At 41.5% G+C, this 21,358-nt stretch overlaps 1 protein-coding gene across 1 annotated transcript in view; it reads left to right on the top strand.

Annotated features, from left to right (window-relative positions):
• The window catches only part of Spata48 (spermatogenesis associated 48), a 48,381-nt gene extending 33,965 nt beyond the window's left edge, over nucleotides 1-14,416 (top strand). The window contains 2 exon segments of the mRNA XM_008849277.2: nucleotides 7,059-7,166; nucleotides 14,311-14,416. Coding sequence (XP_008847499.2) covers nucleotides 7,059-7,166; nucleotides 14,311-14,416 — 214 coding nt within the window.
• The last annotated feature ends 6,942 nt before the right edge of the window (nucleotides 14,417-21,358 follow it).

Genomic DNA, 21,358 nt, shown 5'->3' with positions numbered 1-21,358 from the left:
GATGGGTTTGTTTAGGTTCACATGTAAATTGTTTTTTTTCTTCACTATGGTACGTAATTCTCTTTAAATTTTTCTCATAAAATTCTCATAAACTTTTCATTACTTAAAGTTATTTATTTAGGGAAGATTCCTTGAAATTAATTCCAGACCAAAATATACAAATGCTCTTAAACCTATTTATCACTCATTTTCTGGAAGTGTTATATAAATTCATAATCAAACCACTGTTTATGCTCACCTTTAATATTAGCATGGCTCACCTAACATCATCTTTTATCTTCCAAACATCCTTATTGTAACAATAATTCAAGTATTTTTAAGGGAAGATTCCTTGAAATTAATTCCAGACCAAAATATACAAATGCTCTTAAACCTATTTATCACTCATTTTCTGGAAGTGTTATATAAATTCATAATCAAACCACTGTTTATGCTCACCTTTAATATTAGCATGGCTCACCTAACATCATCTTTTATCTTCCAAACATCCTTATTGTAACAATAATTCAAGTATTTTTAAAGTATTGAAAGTAAAAAAAAAAAATCCCTTCAAGTTTCAATGCCAGAACTAAAGGTTGGATATTCCTTCCTCTCTGTATATAAGAAGCCTGTAATTTATGCATGTACCATGTCTATATTCACATATGGGGTTTGTTTGTGCGTAATTGATACGCATTGAAAGGTGGGTGTGGTGATGTACACCTTATTTGCAGCACTTAGGAGACACAGGCAGGTGGATCTCTGTGAGTTCCAGGCCATCCTGGTCTACATATCTAGTTCCAGGTCAGCTGGGGCTTCAGGGAGACCCTTTCTCAAAAAAGAAAAGAAAAAAAGTAAGATGCACATTGAGCATTTCCTCCATATTAAAATCTTTTTAATGGCTGCCTTGTATTCCACTACAAAACTATAATAAATTCGTATAGGTCACACTCTGACCAAAGTGTTTTTCTATTACAATGAAGGGAAACTAACTTCCTATATTTTTATACAATTATGCATATATGCCTATATATCAAGTCCATGAAAATAGAACTATGACATGAGTTTTTCTCATTACAAATAATAGTTTCCTACTTTGGAAGTCATGCCTAGATATTGAAAGGCATTTTCAGTTAAAGTACTTAAAATATTTATGTATTTTCCTCTGCAGTTTTCCTTAATTTATAATTCAAGAATAGTTTGGAGTCTAGGAGAACCTATTTCACTTCTTCAACACATGAGAAACTTTTACTAGATATTGGTAGTATTTAGGAACTTAAAAAAAATGATTTAAATTAGCCCGTTTCTAATCTGCAGCAAACAGGAAAGTTAAGGCAAGACTTCTTTATCTCCAATCTGACTTTTTCTCTTTACACAAGAGAGGTCTTAGCCAAACCTCTTTGACAAGACCAAACTGAGGTCAGCTCCTTCCAGCGATTCTCCCATAACCATGTCATTGCAATAGTCTCTGTTGGGAATGGTTAAGACAGGCATGTCAAAACTGAGTGAAATGTCCCTGCAGGCATGTGCAGTCATTGCCCTAAAGTAGCCTGTCCCCACCGTGTCTTAAAGGAGAGCAGAACAAAGTGCCTTTTTTCATCATGGAGCCTAAACTCAGGAGCCCATGTATCTGACATGGATGCACCTTGCCCTTATTTTCTCAGTGAAGAGTGAGGATTGGTGTGAGTGAGGTATATGCCCAAGTAAGTGCCCAGGGGTGTGATCAAGCTGGACTCGTCATGGTCACCATTTGCCTCCACTGCTGCATCACCACTAAAAGCATCTTCTATCTCAGAAGGCCACAGCCTCACACTTACTGTACTTTTTCACCTCAGCCAATTAGGAGGAATTGTCCAACATGGCTCCCAGCCAGCCCCTGTGGAAGGTCTGAGGTGGCAGAGGGAGGCCTCTTACAGCTCAGTAGAATGCTTGAAACCTTATAAAACCCACACCACAACCCAGGTAAAGGCTTGACTGTGAACGGCCATTCCTTATGTCAGCTGGATACTTTTGCCTTCCCAGGGGACTTTCACAACTCTCATTTATTTTTCAAAATACCGTGAGGAAGCCAGAGATTCAGGAACCAGTTATATCTGCCCTCTGTATAGAAGGGTGTTGAGGCCAGAGAAATTTCATGAAGAACCCCAAATTTCTCATTTCATGAGCAGTGAGAAGTCCAGAGAATGAGCCTCCTGATTCCCAGGACAAATGACTGCACTGAGCCCACAGCCAACAAGCCCAGCCTCTGGCAAGGGGCTGACTCTTGAGGCTTTGTCCTTGCCTAGAAGAAAAGCTTTGGGCCTATCATTCCTCTTTCTCCTAATGGGAGTGAAGAGTGAATGAGACACAGGGGAACTGTAGTTACTGGATGGTGTTAATAGTAAGCAACTTAAAACTCCTGAAAAATCTGTTGGGACCAGCTGGCCAGGGTGGCCCTAGAGTTAAATATTTCATTAATTGCCATCTTACTTTGCCATCATGGTCTTTAACTGCTTGGGTTCTTTAAATCTTTAGATTCTTATTTTTTGAAATGTACTCATGGGGGCTAGATATATAACTCAGCAACAGAGCACTTCCTAGTGTTCATGAGGTCTGAGTTTGGTCCCTGCACTGTAGCATAACATACACATTACTTATGAAAGTGAAAACTGCTTGATTTCTGCCTGGAACTGTTCCCGACAGAAAATAGTCCTGAGTAAGAGGTCATCACACAGACTTAAACTTTGCCATTACACCCATACCCACACCCTGAACAATGCAGTCCACTTCGACCTGGCAACAATCTTCAGGCTGGACTGGGAACCGGTCAGGGCTTTTCATAAGCAGTCCACTTGCATGAGTTCTGAAGCTCAGACTATCTAGGGTAGAGGCTGGTTCTACTATTTACAGTTTGGTTGGCTTTGCCTACATTCTTTCATATAATACATCGACATGACAAGACCTACGACACAGGATTATTGAGAAAAGCACCCAACTTATATGAATCCATTAAAAGGGAACACGGTGTACACTCACTATTAGGTCTATAGCACATCAAAAGAACTTGTGTGTATGCCTAAATTTTTAACCGCATAGGCAATACATATATTGTACATGCAACATGACTTCTTGTGATATATATAGCATAGTTTCCACATTTTCTATTTAGCTTTTAATAATATTAACCCTTATTTTCACTTAATATTTAATTACATAGCATCTATGTTCCTTTTATCTCATTTATTTTCTGAAATCATTTAAATTTTATTTTATCATGCTCTGTTAGGACAGACCAATCAGTTTTCAACTTAGCTACCTAAATAGTAAAAGCAATTCATTAGTGAAACAAAACCCAGGCTCATGAGGGAATGGGAGTGCAAAAGAGGGTGACCAAGGCCAAGAAGCCATGGAAGATGCAGATGAAGGCGCTGGCATCGTACGTGGGCTGCTGATTCTCCACTGACATCACACGGAGAGCTAGGGTTCTTTGCACAGGCAGCACATGTGGAAATCGACAGTATTGCCTGTATATGTCAGTATCTTCTACAGTTTTGTTTCCTTCAACTGAAGAATTCCCTTCCAGCAGCAGCTTGAGTGTCCCAGCTTGATATAATGTTGCACTTAAGAGGGCAAAAATGTCCCCTTGTGACATCCTATAAGTCAGGGTTAAGGGAATAGATTTAGAGGCACTGTGGATGGGATGAAAACTTCATTTTGAAATGTTTGGTGCTCCATGCCGCAACCGAATTCATCCTTGACCTAACCAACTAACTAGTCATACTTTTTCATTATGTATTATTATTACACACAATGTCATAGCATAGAACAACCTTCCTAAAACATAACATAGCTGCCAGTTATGTTCAGTAGTTCCCATAACAGAGGCATGCAGAGCTGTGTGAGGTCTTAAATGAAGCCCTCCTCATGACTGACAAATTGCTTGTGCCCATCTGTCTGACTTCCTAGCTGCTGAAGTGGGAGGCTCTGACTTTAGAAGCATTTTAACTTTGCAGGTGTTTTAGAGGCAGTGGAAAAAACCTGTCACACAGATGGAGGGGATTTCCTTGGTAACATGCATGGAAGCTTCAAAGAATGTTTGTGGGGAAGAGACCGCACACATCAGTAATTTTGCCTCATTTTTGATACCTCTCTACCTTACGGCTACACTGCAAGAAAAATCCCATGAAATCCCAAGGGACACTGCCCGGAATTCAGCAGTTTTCCTTCACTCGCCCTGGCCTCACCAACAAACTTGATCCTAAAGTAGGTTCGTGATCTTCACCCCAACCTAGAACCACTGAAGAACTATTGAAAGCTGATTCCCAAGCCACACCATTCCTGATTTAATCAGAATATCGGAGGTTGGTGCCAAACACTACTATCTTTTAAACAACCAACGAGATTTCAGCGTGTGGCACCATCTGGAAATCTCTGGTTTTGAATTTTGCAGCTGTGTTTTCTTTATAAGTTTTGTATTCTCCACCTACAAGATCATTTTTTGTAAATATTTAATTTTTAATGTCTCATATTTCAGGTAAAATTAGTTGAATACCTATTAAATGCTAAGGATGTGCTGGCTGTTTTATTCATTTAACTCATCTAACCCCAGGGTGCCCCTAGGAGGTTACTGTGGTTATCTCTGCGTTGCATTTGGCTGAGCTGGGGTCCAGAGGACTTTCCAGTGGGAGTAGCACTTCAGAGCTGGTGAGGGGCAGACAGGCTTGCAGAATACAGTCTCTCAATGCAGGGCCTTGTCTTTAGCCTCTCATTTTCCCGGCCTCACAAAATTCACTAATTTGGACCATTTATTCTGGGTTGTTGCTCTTGACATGATTTCCCTTCACTTTGTTAGTATAGCAACATCCCTGATTTTGTTGGCTTCAAGCCAGTAAGCTATCAGCAATGACCATAGGATGGCATACTGGAAGACACATGTAAGCTTTCTCTAGGCAGTTTTCCTTCCTAACTACCTATTTTTTCCCTAACATTCTGATACTAACACATAATCAATGTATAATGAGCACCAAGAAATTACAGTATGAATTGTGACCTGTTTTGACTTCATTGTCACCCAATCTGTTAAGTTGTGTCACCACCTGATGTCAAGGCTGAAGCAATAATGTGCCACAAGATTGTATCCAGAGTTCAGATCCCACCATTGATAACAGGAATCACATGGCCTATATCTTCACCTTACCACTAGAGCACAGACTCATCTCACTAATGATTCCTTTGTCTTCCTGTCACCTGGCATTTGAAGAAATATATTATTAGTCAGCTTTCTATTGCTGTAAATAAATGCCTGACCCAGCACTCGGGAGGCAGAGGCAGGCGGATCTCTGTGAGTTCAAGGCCAGCCTGGTCTACATAGTGAGTTCCAGGCCAGCTGGACCTACAGGGAGACCCTGTCTCAAAAAAACCAAAAAAAAAAAAAAAAAAAATGCCTGAGATAAGACATCAATTTACTTTTAGTTCACAGTACCAGAGGTTTCAATCCATGGTCCCTTGAAGTCCCTGTCACTTTGGGTCTGTGGTGGTACAGTATATCATGCAAAAGCAAATGGTTGAGAAGTTGGTTCACATGGCAACCAGGATGCTGAAAGAGAGAAAGAGGTTAGAGTCCTAGGAGCCTCCTCAAGGGTACTTTCCTAGTGACCTAGCTCCCTACCTCTCTGACGACCCCATTTCCCAATCTTCTGCACCATCTTCTGATGGCACCCCAGGCTGGCAACCAATCTGTCAATATATAGACATTTGGAAGACATTTAAGATATGGTCCATGACAAGGATCAACCTTTCTTAAGCACCACTTTGCAGAACTGCTCTAAGGATAAATGGTTTTTGGAGGTTTTATTTGATACATCGGATATGTAATGGAAGGACACTGATGTAGGCAAGACATCCACAAAAAAAAAAAAAAAAGGCAGTCTTCCACCTTCAGCAGGTAGTAGACTGTTGCTGCTGCCTTGCTTTTGGTCTGAATGTAAATTCTGAATAAGAAACCCACAATGCGGGTGCCATGCTCTCAGAGAAAGTCCTCAGGAAAAGGAAGCACAAACCACCAAGCTGAGGAGAAGTTACAAAGTCAGGCGTGTTTATGATGGCAGTAGTTCCGTCTGCTATGAGGCAGCAAGCAGGCCGGGGCCACGGCGCTGATGCAGCTCCACCAGGGTGCCGGGTTACAGCCTTCGGCTTTATGACCTGCAGAGTCTGCCTGTGCTCCCTGCTGTACAATTAAATCTTACTTCCCTTTTCTTATGCTCCTTGTAGTTAAGGTGATGTGTTATAAGTGGCCCCCAAGTCTGAGCCTTATGCAGGGCCTTGTGTTCCAGCCTCTCCCTACTCCTAGGAAATAGTCTGGGTAAACCATTTTGAATGTTACCCTGGCAAACACATGAGTGATCCTTCGTGTGTTCCTGAACAGCAGTTAAATGGGTCTAGATGGTTGGCTGCCCTGCTGGAAGGGGCCTTTCTGTACACACTACAGAACCTTCCCTGGTGCTCTTTTGTTCTTTTCTGCACAGAGAAAGGATGGGAAAGTAGAGCTGTTGGTGGTATAAACCAAACAAGTCAGTGTGGAGCTGCTACGTGAATTTAAATGTGTTTTTGATGGGCAATTTCAGAAAACCATCTAAAATCAAGGATATGAAGTATTAGTGGTGACAAGAAAGACATTTGGCCAAAATAACAAGCCTGCAAACACAAGCACGTGTCTTTATTGATGTTAGTGTCAGCAGTACAACGTTGCACGTGGCACAAGTCTGCTGTGGCACAGTTCTGACTCCCTTCACTATGACACTGGGCCCAGCAGTAAGTCATGGACATGAAAAATTTGAAATAATAGCAAAGACACACTTGAAATAAGTGTTTCAGCACTAGAGTAGAGAGGTTACCTAAATGTCAACGTGCCCGCATGCCTGTGTCTCTTCCCTCCATTCTTTTCTGTTTGGATAGCCCAAGTTCCTAACCAGATACCTAAAAAGCTTAAACTGTACCTTCATCTTTGTTTTTCATATTTGGTTCTAGTTACTGTGACTATTTCACAAATAATTATTATTTTAATTTACTCTCATACCCCTTCTTCTAACTCTTCACTTTAGGGCTGCAAATATTCCAGGATACACTGGCAAGGTTCATTTCACAGCCACCCACCCAGCAAATTCTAATATTCCATCAACAACCCCATCGTCAGATTCAGAGCTGAACCGGTAAGCAGGAGCCCTATTACTCAGTTTGCTCACATACATTAGAACGAGAAATGCTAATTATGGTTATTCCATTAAAGAACAATTAAATACTAAGAATAAATTTGTGTTGCTTAAGAAAAATGGGATGTCAAGTCCAAAAAATAAAGGAGTTAATTTTCTTGCTGAGGCGAACTTCACTTAGAATTACATTGAAAAATAAGCGCAGGTTAATGTTCCTGTTGACATTGCCTGAAGTGCCATCTTAAGACACTCAGAGCATGTTGGGGGAAAGCATCTTGGCCTCTGAGCCTGCGGTTTTGCACACACGTTCTTATTCATGTATTGGCAAAACTACGTGCTACCTAGTGTCTGTATGTCTGTAACGTACTGACATGAGACACACATGTACTTCTTGTGAAGAAGTACTAACTTTTTATAATGACAAAATTCTGTTGAAATTCACACAGATCTTAATCCTCATTTTTGCAAAATGAAACAAAAGGCAGTGGGTGGAAAGACTAGGAGATGACTTTATTGACAATCACTAGTAAGAAGCAGCATGCTATTCTCATTATAATTCAAACTGGAAAACACTTGGTGGAAGTCCTGGCCTTGAAAAATAAAGACTACACAGTTCTGAAAATGCAGATGCTGAGTCTAAGCCTGGTTTTATAAATGAATAAGCTGGAGAGATGGCTCAGCGGTTAAGAGCACTGACTGTTCTTGCAGAAGACCAGAGTTTGATTCCCAGCACCCACATGGCAACTATGAACCATCCTTAACTCCAATTCCAGGGGAATCCAAAGCCCTCTTCTAACCTCCGCAGCATTGTACAACACAGGTGCACTCACTTACATGCAGGCAATACACTTGTACACATAAAATGAAAATAATAAAGAAAATATTTTTAAATGAATAAGTTATGCTGGGAGGGGGGCTCTCCGCAAAGGTACCTTTTTCTCCTAGATCACATTCTTTCAGTAGGGCATCTTTTCGTTAATCACATTTATCTAGCATCTACCTGGGCCAGGCTGTTCAAGGCACCGAATGCACAAGGACAGGCAGAAGACAGCCTGGCCCTCAGGTGCTCATATTCGAGGGTAGGAGATTGACACTAAAGAAGTATGAAAATAACAATTTGGGATTACTAATGTCAGCCGATGTCACAGAGAGTGCTGGAGCCTGGAGCCTGCACTCTGTGGCTAGGGGAGAACTGAAGCAAGGACTTTACCATTAGGTAGAACCCCAGCTTCCAGGGACTGAAATTTTCTGGAAAGCAGTGTCTATTAAATGGTAAAAGCTTCCATGACCAAAGTCACCCATTCTTCATTTTGTTATTCACTCATTCATTTTTGTTTTAATTCATATTTTATTTGGTTATGTGAATGAATGTTGATTGCACTCCAGTAATTCATAGGAACAAAACCTGTTTACAAAAAGTGAGCAAGAAACTGAGCAAGAGAGAAACAACTCCAGGAAAGGACAGTAAGCACCATTCTAGTAATAATTGCTCGACAGCCTGAGGGACAGTCTGGGGACAGAATGAGGAAGGGGCTGTTACCATCCATCCATACTTTATACATAGGAAACAGGCATATACAAGCTATAAGGACTTCTGGGGTGTTAAAGAACTCATGGTGGACCTGGTTCATGGGGTGACTCTGGAGGGAAGGAACTTGCTCTTCAGATATTTGAGGGTCAGGCAGCAGCAGTCACTCATAGGATAGGAAAGGAACCTGAGGAAGAGGCAAGGGCTACCTCGAGCCTGTGTGCCACACATAGTGCTGCACTGACAATACCACACAGTGCTGCACTGACAATACTACACACTGCTGCACTGACAATACTACACACTGCTGCACTGACAATACTACACAGCCCACAAGACCTGTGCATAGCCTTCTGTAAGGGCAAGGTTAAAGAAGATGAAAAGTGCTGCCTTGCAGCAAGCTTCCTCAGTATGTCTAAATTTCTGGTTAAACAGCCATGTTAAATCCCCAGCCATCTGATGTTAAACAATTCAGTAGGAGGTCAGGGGCTTTCAATAGCTGGAATTCTATTTAATTTACTCTTAAGATATTTTTCTAATCAATATTTTTAAAATGTTGTGTTTATTATTTTTATTTGTGTGTATGAGTGTATGGTCTGCATGGATGTAAGTTCACCCATGTTGTACAATGCCAGTGAAGGTCAGAAGAGAGCATCTGAACCCCTGGAATGGGAGTTAGGACTGTTAGCCAATATGTGGGTGCTGGCAACTGAACCTGGGTCCTCTGTAAGACTAGTCAGTGCTTTTAACTGTTGCTCCATCTCTCCAGTCCACAATCTCAATATATATACACATATATATAAAATTCAAAATATTTCATTGTGTATATCCAGAGGAATATGACGTTTACTAAAACATATCTATACATATATAGATAATAAAATGGTTATAATAGTGAAACAAATGAACATATCCATCATCTCTCAGTTATCCATTGTCAATGGCAAGATCAGCTGAAATCTACTCATGAATCAAAAATTCTGAATCCAGTACACTGCCACTACTTGTAGTCCTCCTGTTGCATGTCAGGTCTCTAGACCTGTTCATCCTGCATACTGTTATGGTTTACTTTTTGACCTATATCTCTTCATTTCCTCCCCCCAACAATCCATCCTTTCTAACCACTACTCTCTGCCTTTATAAATTTGGTTTCTAAAAAAGGTTTCGTATCAAATAAGAACATGAAGTATTCTTCTTTCTATGTCTAGATTATTTACTTAGCATACTGTCCTCTAGGTTTATCCATGTTGTAGCAAATGTCAGGATCTCTTTTTACATTATTCAGCCTCTTTTACAAGGCTGAAGAATGATCCAGCAGGATTTTAACATATATAACTATGATTAGTCATTCATCCATCTGCAGGCACCCAGGTCTATTCTGTATCTTGACTGCTGTGAATAGCAGTGCCCTCCCCCACCACCATGCAGCTGTCTTTTTTGAGGCTGTTCTCTTCTCCTTTGCCACATTCTGTACCTGACAAGAGATCGTTGGATCATGCAATAGTTCCATTTCGTCTATTTCTAGGGCCTCCCATACTGTTGTATATATGACTGTACCATCTACCCTCTCTCCAGCAATGTGAATGAGTTCCCTCTCCACATCTGAGCCAATCCTTGTCCCTTCTCTTTTGATAGGAGCTGCCCTCCTGAGTGTGTGATGATAGCTCTTTGAGGATTTTATTGGTATTTCTGTCATCATTAGTGACTTTGAGCATTGCTCATATACCTGTTGGCCATTGCTATGTCTTCTTCAAAGACCATGTATGCAGAACCTTTACCCACTGTGGATTTCTTTTTTAATATTTTGTTTTCTGTGTGTGAGTGTATTGCCTTCATGTATGTAAGCGCACCTGTGTCATGCAATGCATGTGGAGGTCGGAAGAGGGCATCTGATCCCCTGGAAATGGAGTTATAGTTGTTAGGCGTCACGTGGGTGCTGGGAATTGAATACAGGTCCTCTTCAAGGGCACTCAGCGCTCTTAATCAATGAGCCATCTTCTCCAGCCCCCACTGTAGATTTCTATGGTGGAGTTGTACATATATATGTATTAACACCTTATAAGACATATAGTATGCATATAGTTTTTCCAATCCATAGGTTGCCTTCTCATTTTTTTGTTTATTTTGTCATGCAGATACTATTTAATTTGCTACATGTTCATCTGTTTGTTTTTGAACTGTAGCCTGAGCTTTTGATATGATATGTTTTTAAAAATCAGGCTGGAAAGGTGGCTTAGACATTAAGAGCACTGGATTCTCTTGAAGAGGACCCAGGTTCAGTTTCTAGCACCCACATGATGGCTCACAACCATCCATAATATCAGTTTCAGAGGATCTGACATCCTCTTCTTGCCTACATGGGAACTGCATGCACATGGTACACTTACATACATGCTGGCAAATCATTCATACACATAAAATGAAAATAATCAAAAATTTGAAAATCAACGTGAAGACACAATTTGAAATGTTACAAATCCATTTTTGAAGCCAGGATGAGTAAATACTTAGAAAATTAAAAATCTATTACAGAGGAAGGACATAAAGAAACAATGCTAACATTAAACAAACCCTGAGAGCTATCATCTAGTATGCCTGTACAGAAAGAATGGTGATAAAACCTTCTGGCTGGATGGCTCATGATTTAAGAGACTCAAAGACTTGTATCAGGGGCCTGGAGAGATTCCTTATCAGTTAAGAGCATGGCTGCTGTTGCTGAAGACCTGGGTTCGATGCCCAGCACCCATGTGGCAACTAACAACTGTCCACAACCACAGTTCCAGGGGAATCCGGGAATCTGAAACCCTCTTCTGAACTCCTGGAGCACTGAACAACAAGCATGTACTCACATACCTGTAGACTATATACCCATACACATAAATAAAAAAATAATAAAATACTTAAAAAAATACCTATATCAGAGCAAAGCAAGCATTTCCAATCCCTCACCTTTTTGTTCACAATCCTTGCTATCTGAGGTTTTACTCAGACATCCTGTTGCTGGGACACCTTCCCACACAGTCCTACAACTACATAAGCAGAGTGTTCCAAAAGCATCCTTTTGTCTTTCAGATAAATCTCTACTTCTACATGAAAAACTATCCCCTCATTTTGCAATGAGGGAAAAACCTGAGTATCTCATAGGAATGTTCATATCAGATTGAGGCTTCTGGCTACTTCCAAAATTTCCCCCAACACACACACATGAATGTCATCTACTGTCCCAGAAGAGGACATGGAACTCTCTGACGTGCCTTTTCTGAGGCTCTTAATCTGAGGGTGCAGATCAGACTAGAAATAGTGACAACCTAAGTGTTTCCCTCAACTAAGTGGCAGCTTGAGCTGGCTCCACTCTGCCCAGACTGAACTACTACAGTCACCCCCTACAACAGCCCTCAAAAGGTGTGGCACTCTGGCCTGAGAAATCACAGTCCAGAGGGTCCGGGAGAGTTTAAATTTAAGACATCCCTGTACTGACATGAAGATAGGGATGCCCTGGCAGAAAGGCTGGCCATCTGCATTAGCCTGGACTCTGGGGTCAGAAAATAGGGCAACCAATGCTCTCCACCACCAAGTGTCGCCTCTGATATTTTTGTAACACCATTTTAGTTTTTCTCTAAAATTTTCAAGTGAAAAGTGTGAGCCCAGATATCTGACTGCTGGCTCTCATAAGAGCTTAGTGAGCCGATTTCCTCCTGATTATGTCTAATCGGTCTGATTCACATTTTCCTGTTTTCTTTAAGCACACATTCTTTGGAAACTCCTGAGTTTTCTCCTCTACTATGTGTTTTCTGCTCCTCTGTAATCTGTTCCTCCATTTTTGAGTCTATACCATGGGGTGGCCACATTCAAGGCTTTCATTGCTACACAGTCTTTCAGAAGTCTTTTCCCCTTGCCCCATCAAAAGATTTGGGCCACTCAGTGTCTGCCTCCTGGCCCCCGTTTCTCTGCCTTCCTCCCTCCCAAACCCAAATCAAATCTCTTAAGTCCATTCTTGCTTCTTTCTCTTCTTCCCAGGAAGACATGCTTCACTTGTGAAAAGGCTCATCATTCCCTCTGAACTGGAACCTCTTCATTCTGCAAATGTCTCAGCATCTAGCTTCTCTTAGGAACAGCCTAGTTCAGTCCCTCAACTGTACCCCTCTAAGCTACCCTACTCTCCTTCCTTGGACTTCTAAACTTCTTAAGGAAGTGAACAATCACTCTCCTCGCACCTTATTTCTACTTCTCCACACCTTGGTCCCTAGCCTTCTGCCATCTGGCTTCTGATAGCATCAGTAAAGTGAAGGGCTGTGGCTGCAGTGAGGACTAATACAGGGACAGGAAAGGGGACTGTTGACACCTCCTCACACAGAAGGTGGGGATTGCCCATTTGCCAAGAATCTTTGTGGTAGGTAAGACTAGGGTCAGTTTGACTTCTTTAATTGTGTAGGCTTTTGAGTGTGCATCAAAAAGAGTCTGCATTTTGAGCCCGGTGTAGAGAAGCCCAAGTGCCTTAAGATCCATGTGGGACAGGATGCAGAATAGACAAGGAAGAAATGATGAGAAGAGATGCAAAGAGAGGAGATGGAGACATGCACAAGGTAGATAGAAAACATGTCCTGGATCTCCACATTTGTAAGGGAACAGGAGAGCAAGTACTTCTTTCAACTTTTTCTTTATAGTCTGGTGATCTTTGTATGGCCCTCACAGTAGGATGTTGCTTACACAGATGCTGTGTCATTTTCTTCAACATGGGCCTTTAAAAGCAATATATACATATGTTTATAATAGGACATCATGTTAACCATAGCCCAAATATAAAGCCATTTTGGACTGCATAAGGGTGACCTTCCCACACTAGCTTTGTAACTCTTTCATATGAGCACCTCTTTGTATTATGTGACTGACCTCACAGCACATTTGCAGTAGAAGGATAGAAACAAAAGTTTTGGGGTATTGTTTATAATAGTTGGTATGATGCACACCAACCCTGACACTGCCTTCCCTGTGTTGGTAACCCAAGGGGTAAAACTTCATCTTCATGGAAGTTCATATTTTCAGTTTTCTTTTCTTTAATTCTTACAACAGATTTGACACAGCGAGGTTATAACTATGTACGCAGTTTCAACCCAGGGCAGAGGTGGAAATGCAGGCTCCATACTCTAATATCACTTTAGTGGCTGTCCAGCCTGCCTCTGTTTCACTCACCTACTAGCCTCTCCCTAGGCTCAAGTGCCTGTCATCCCAAGGTTTCTCCATTCCCCTCCCTTTGCTGTCTCCTCTAATTGGGCTCCATGAAGATGCCCTTCCCTGAGGTGGACCTATCTCCTGGGTCTTCTAACAAGGACTTCCTGGACCAACTGTTGGGAGTGGTCTAGGCTTATCTTTCTCACCACTTGTGATAAAGCTTGCACAGATGTTCATTTACAGAATGCAAAGCACTGCACAGGACACAGCAAACGAAGCAGGGGTGGTCATTCCCAGCCTCCTTCTGTACTGTTTTTGACCCCCTCCTTTGTCACCTTTTCCTCTATACCTTCCATTCCTGAACATCATTAGTTGGGTAAAAGGTGAATTTACTTGTTTTCATTTTAATTATGTTATTTTTCTCTTCTTGTTCCATTTCAATCCTAGTATCTTGCTGCAAGAAATGCAAGTTGACCTCTTCCGTCACCAGGCCCCAATGTCCCGAATGGTCACTACCGTGAAGCCCTACAACCCCTTCAAAAGGAAACAGTAGACTACTGAAGGAGATCACACCCCCAGAGAGACTTCTATGCCCTCATCTGGGGGGAAGGCTTTGTGCACAGTGATGGAGAAACAAAAGAATGCAGAATGTTCTAAATGTGTCTGTGTGAAGTGGGATAACCAGCAGGGCAGCCTATCCAGGTGCAGCTCAGGCACGGTCCTCCCCTTAGTAGCTACTCAGCCTGGCCTAGGATCCATGATGGTAGCTAGGACCCAGTGAGCCCCCATAAGAGGATCTCACTGTAGGAGTCTCCTCTTTAGTGTGAGAATACAGGTCTCCCTAGAGGTCTCCTGTCCCTGGGCACTAGTGCAGGTTGGAACTGCAAAGCTTGGATCATAACTATGAGGATTAGAGGTAATCTTCTCAAAGTCTCACATGCTGTCAGTGGGAAAGATGAGCCATGGAGGCTGACAATCATGTTCTTCCTGTCACCTAGAGAACTGTACAGCATGGGGACACGGTCCATAGCCAGAGACTCAAAACACTAACTTTCTCCATCCATGCTTTCTGCTCTAAGGAGAGAAGCATCACAAGACTCACTGGGGGAAAAGGCTACTCATGTCCACCTTCAGATTAATGTGGCCTGACTGTGCCTTAATCAAAGAGAACACAGGGTCGTAACTGCCCCCAGTGTCCCCATCCAGCCCCATACAGGAAGTATATGCATATTGGTATATGCACACCTGTACATCCTGTAGGAGTTATAAATTATTTTCATAACCCTAGCTTATTTGATCTTGAAACCTAATAATAAATTCATGTAACATGCATTGTAACATATCCTGCTATTTTATAGGTAAAACACACTGAGGTGCTTCTCTGGAAGTCAATTTTTCTGACTTTAGATGACTGATCTCGACCCCCACCCATTTCTCTGCAGATTGGATAACCTTCAATGAATCATTAAAATATAAAATGAAGATAAAGAAGAACTTGCATTTCTAGTTCTCTTAAGTGCTTCTCAGGATCTGTATGGCATCTCTCTCTTCCCTAAAAATGCACAAGAGGAGAGTTTATCCTACATAACTCTTAGTAAATGTGCACACACCTTTGAGGGTGGCTAGGACTTCATGTTCCCACAAAAAAAAAAGGAAATGCAACTCTTTTTCTGTTATGGAATAATTGGCTGTCTTAGTGGACTAGGAAATAGCTTTGATGTTGACTGTTATGCCAGGACAAACAAGAAAACCAGGAGCCATTCATCCTGAAGACTTCAGTAAAAAAGAAATGATTCCATCTGAACTGAATCCTGAAGTCTAATTAACTTTCAGGAACAGCAAGTCTGTTGTTTTAGTTTGAGTGTGAAATGTTCTCCATAGGCTTACGTTGCCAAACACTTGGTTCACAGTTGGAGTACTGTTTAGGAGTCCCACTGGAAGAAGTGAGCAGTTGTGAAAAGGGCTTTTGGATTATAGCCTGGTCCTGGTTAGGCTTGATGTTTCCCAATTAACCAAGACGTGAGTGAGAAGCCTTGCACTCCCACTCCCGTGGCGCTGCCCATCTCCATACCTCCCCTGCCATGATGGACCGCATCCGCCAACCCATGAAACAACGTAATCCTTCCTTCTCGAAGCTGCTTCTTTCAGGCATTTTATCAAGCAATGGGGAAAGTGACTGTAGAAAAACAAACACATCAAACCAAAATAAAAATCTTCGACTCTGGAAGAGTCTCAGTGAAACACAAACAGAGCAGCCTTAGTCCATCCAGAAAGCAAATGAATGTGGTACCCGAGGTTATGTTTGCATTAAGTGTTTCTGGCAGGCTACTTTGTCAGAGGTGCTCCTGCTCAACCCTGAGGCACCCACTCATCTTTCTGGACCTTTCTGTGGCAGGGCACAGTAACAGCTATTGTAACATCTTTCAATCTAAAACATTTTCCATTCTCTATGATGCAGATATTGGAAGCCTCATCAGGGTATGTATGCCCTTCCAAAGTGGCTTCTGGAAAGATGGTGGCTTTGTGTGCAGCATCGTCTAGGCTCACTCAAGTTAAGATAGATGCTAGCACTCCATTATTTCTGTAACTCATTCAGACTTCTCACCTATGAACATACAAGATAAATCCTGCTTACCACATAACTAGATTATGGACTGGGCACAATCACAGAGAGCAGACACACATCAATGTTACTGGCCTGTGAGTGTGAGCTATAGTATTTGAACTTCTGTGGTCAACAATCCAGCCAAAAGTCATAGAAACCAAAAATAACAGGTATGGGGATATATATGCATTTGCTCTTCAAATTTTGCAGTCTTGTCCTGGGTTATTTGGATACATCAGAAGCCAGTACATTGTTACCTCATGATGATCACCACTTCTCTCTCAGTGTTCCCTACAATGCCATCCTCTGTCGTGGTTGACTTTGGTTGTCAACTTGCCATACCTGGGAAAAGGGAACCTCAATTGGGGGATTTCCTCTATAGGACTCATCTATGTGCATGTCTGTGAGGGATTTTCTTTTTTTAAATTGAGCTTTTAAAATTTCATGCAATATTTCCCACTCACATGCAGAGCCCTTCCCCTATCCATGCCCCCCACCCCTACCACCAAACCCTATGCACTCTGCCATATATGCTGAGTCCTATTCATTCAGGTGTTTGTACCCAAATGTCCCTCAGTGTAAATGAGTCTACTGGAGTCTAGTCAGCCCATCCAGCGGTCATATGTAAGTCACACTCTCCCTCACCCAACAGCAGCCAGTCTCAAATAGTTCTCTATCTAATACTGACCTGACACCTATTTCTCACCTCCCCTTTGGGCCTTTGTTTAATTAAGCTGACATGGGTCCCGAGTTCAATGCCACCACCTGCTGCAGGCTCACCTGAGCAAGCCTCCATTGGCCTGGAAGCCTCCACCTCATACGTTCATGAACCAGCCCTGGTCTTTCTGCCTCCTCTGGTTCCTGAGCTGTGGGTGGGTAAGGTTCCATATAGGAGTCCCATCCTACACTCTACAATCTCTTATTCTCCAAAACTTGGCCAGTTGAGGCCTTCTGTGTGTTTCGCACTCTGATGTACATGGAAGCCTCACTGGTGAGAGTTGAGGGGTGCATTAACCCTCTCTCTACCTCTTATTCTTCTATGTTCCATGAGTCTTGGTTGTACAGATTTGACTGAAGGTGTGTCACCTAGTACTGGGCATCTCCCAGGTGTATGCTCTCTATGCCTAACCAGATGTGCAACTCTGCAGTAGTGTGAGGCATTTTCTTGAGTGTCCAGTAATGTGAGAGGACCCAGCCAATTGTGGCTGCTGCCACCCCAGGCAGGTGTTTTGGATTATATAAGCAAGCTGATTACAGGCCAGAGGAGCAAGCCAGTAAGCACTATTTCCATTTTGGTCTGTGCTTCAGTTCCTGTCTCCAGGTTCCTGCCCTGAGCTCCTGCCTGACTTCCTTCAAAGATGGCCCATCACTTAAAGGTGTAAGAACCTTTTCCTCCCCAAGTTGGTTTTGGTCAGAGAGCTTTATCATAGCAATAAAAAGCTAACTAGAACACCTTCTCACATTTTCTATATCCCAGGAGTGAGAAATAAAAGAGAATCTCTTTATTTATTTTTATTACTATTTTATTGAATTTTTGTGCATTTCATACAATATACCTTAAACATGTTTAAAACCCCTCCCTATCTGCCCTCCGCATACCCCCCGTACCAGATTTTATGCATTGTGTCATATGTTAAGGCCTATAGAGTCAAGTTTGTGTCCCCAAATATCCCTCAGTGTGAGTTCATCCACTGGAGCCTGGTCAGCCTATCTAGCATCACTCCCTTAAAGAACATCAACTGTCCCTCACCCAGCAGTGATCAGCTGCCAATAGTTCCACAGCTAAGGTTGGGGCTTTTTACTCATTTCCCCACTTTTATTATCTGCTTTGCATTTGCGTTGGTCTTGTGCATGCTGACACCACTACTTATAAGTTCATTTGAGTAAGTTCTCAGCTGCATGGAAAACTCAATTTCCTTATGGTCATCCAACACTCCTGATTCTTACAGTCTTTCTTTGCACTGTTTCAATATGTTCCCTGAGCCTTTGTGCGTAGCATTTGCACTGTAGATATGTCACTTAGGGTTGGGCATCTCATAGACACTTAGTGTCTGTGACCAGTTGTGGAACTCTACAATAATTTCCATCTGTTGCAAAAAAAAAAAAAAAAACTCCTTTGATGAATGGTCAGAGATACACTCGTCTGTAAATATAAGGGTACATATTTAGCATACAGTAATAAATTACATTTTTCTAAGGATGTGACAGATGTGACATACATTTTCTCTAGGATGTATGACCTCTCCAGCCATTTGTAGTTTGCTATGTTTACAGTACTTCACATAAGTTCCCTCCCATTGAGAAATCCAAAGAACTCATCCTACTTCAGAGATACTTGTGCATACACAGGCATGTTTGTTGCTGCACTTTTCCAGTAGCTAAGAACAACCTAAATGTCCTTCAACTGATGAATGAATAATGAAAATGTGATACATTACACAATGGAAGACTACTCAGTGGGTTTAAAAAATAATGAAATTTGCAGGTAAATGGATGGAACTAGAAATTGTTATACTAAGTGAAGTAACACGGACTCAAAAAAACAATCAATGTATGTTCTCTCATTTGTTGAACTTAGCTCCAAATCCTTGGATTTGAGTATACATCCTGGAGTAACCACAGGAACCAGGAAAATGGAAAGGAACCATGAGGATAAAAAAGGAAGAGGGAGTCCAAGAGAGGGGGACAGTAGGTGACAAGTGTTTTCAAGGGGAAATGAAGGTGCTTTAACTGAAGAGGGAAGAGGGAGGGTTGTACAGCGGGAAAGAGAGGAGAGATAACGTGTAGGTGGTGTGAAAAACCAGAGGGATATGTGTCCTGTGCTCGATGCCACCATTGCTGAAGACAGGACATATTTCAGAGAAAGGACTTGGAGCAATAGAGCAGGAACTGATCTAGAAGCCTTCTCCCTGAAGACTAGCTCTCATAGAATCAGAGGATGCTACACAAGCTCCTAAGGGAGAAAATTAATCAGTGGTCCAACTCAGCTGTAAAGCCTGATAACCACAGCATTACTGGTACAGAAAAAAAAATCTCTATTGGTGCAGTAGTGGCACTTATCTTTGGGGGTAATCAACAGCTATCTAATTACAGAACCTCTACTTTTAAATATTGATTATTTTTTTTTATGTGTATGAGTGTATTGCCTGCAGGTATGTAAGTGTACCTGTGTCATGCAATGCCCATGGAGGTCAGAAGAGGACTTCAGATTCCCTGGAACTCTAGTAACAGACAGTGACAGTTGGTAGCTACCAAGTGAGTGCTAGAAACAAAACCCAGGTCCTCTTGAAGAGCAGCCGGTGCTCTTAACCAGTGAGCCAGCTTTCCAGCCCCCAGAACATCTATATTCAAGCCCCCGGTCTACCTGGAAGAAAGATGCGTGTTAATAACTTTTCCCTGCCTTATCATGAGGGTATAATGCAACATTGCAGAATTGTTAGGAAAACACATCATATAAAAAATGTGATCACAACAGAATGGAACAAAAAGTTTAAAACTAGACAGATGAAATCACTTTTAGCTCATGAGTACAGGGTAGATTATTTAATAGATAACATTAGGACAGTTATTCAGAATCAAAAGAGAAAGATCCTTAAACAGATTGTTTCTGGGCTAGAAACTTAAGTAGATAATTTATAGCCTTAGACAAATTACCTGGAATTTGTGGGACCTGGTTTGTGAAGTAGAGTGTGTGTGGGGGGGGTAGTATATGTGAAAATGTTCTTAGAAGAGAGACACCAAAGCTGAAAATCATGAGGAGAGAAATTAACTTTTATTCTAAAAATACACCACCAAGTGCTGGGGCTATAGTCCAGTGGTTGAGAACCTGCCTAGTATCATTCACAATGATGAAACTGTGTTTGAGCCATAGACCTAGAACTGTAAAAACAAAAACAAAAAATTTTAAAAAACTGCTATAAAAATACATCACATAACGACTTCATACTCTCATTAGTAAAACAACCTACAACTTTAAAGATATACCAATAACATCAAGGTAAAGTATAACCAAAATTCAAATTAAAAAATGGGATGGCCAACAAATAAAATATTTACACTTCATTAGTATTAGAGAAATGACTTTAGTAAATCAGTTCTCACCCATTATTTGGTGCTGGTGAGGCGAGATGTGTCTTGGTGTTATTACCTACAGGAGTTGGCATGGGTACTAGCTCCAGAGGGCCTTTGCTAAACACTCTATGTGCCCTGAGAAATGACATATATTTTGGCCTAACAATATCACTTTTAGGGTTTTGTCAAGCAAATAACTACACAATTGAGCAAATATGTTTGCATAAAGGAGTTAAAAGTACAGCATTTTCTTTACATGAGAGAAAACACTTTATTGCGCATCAAAATGAAACTTCGCAAATTTCTGTATGTAAATACAGTCTGTCCTTCCTAACATACATACAAGGTTCTACACCCCTTGATTCAGGAAAGTGCAAAAAAGAAATACTTTTTATTTTAATCTGTGTTGAACATACACAGATGTTTTCTTGTCCTTTCCTAAACAATACAGTGTAGAAACGAGTCATATGGTGTGTACACTGCATTAGGTAGAAGCCCTGTGTCAGAGTATTGTTGAAACTCCAGTGGCATGAGGATTGTGAATGAATTCACAGAGACAAAAAGGCAAAAGTAAAAATTGATTAGACACACTGCGGTTCAGCCAAATGGTCAAAATGGGGGGAAAGCTGCTTCCTGAAGAGGTTGTTTTTAGGGTGGGTTCGATGCAGGCAATCAGGCAGTGTTTCAGTGCCAAGATGCCCAGGAATAATCGCTGTTGGAGGTGTAAGTTGGTTAGCAATGATGACCTTGTCCTAACTCAGAAATGGCCTAGCAAGACCACCCATACCAAACAGGCTTTCAAATTTTGCAGCTTGGGTT

Source organism: Nannospalax galili, unplaced genomic scaffold (assembly GCF_000622305.1).
Source record: "Nannospalax galili isolate Female #2095 unplaced genomic scaffold, S.galili_v1.0 scaffold304, whole genome shotgun sequence".
NCBI lineage: Eukaryota > Metazoa > Chordata > Mammalia > Rodentia > Spalacidae > Nannospalax > Nannospalax galili.
Note: the sequence above shows the minus strand (reverse complement) of the source record. Positions and strands in the feature narration are given on the sequence as shown.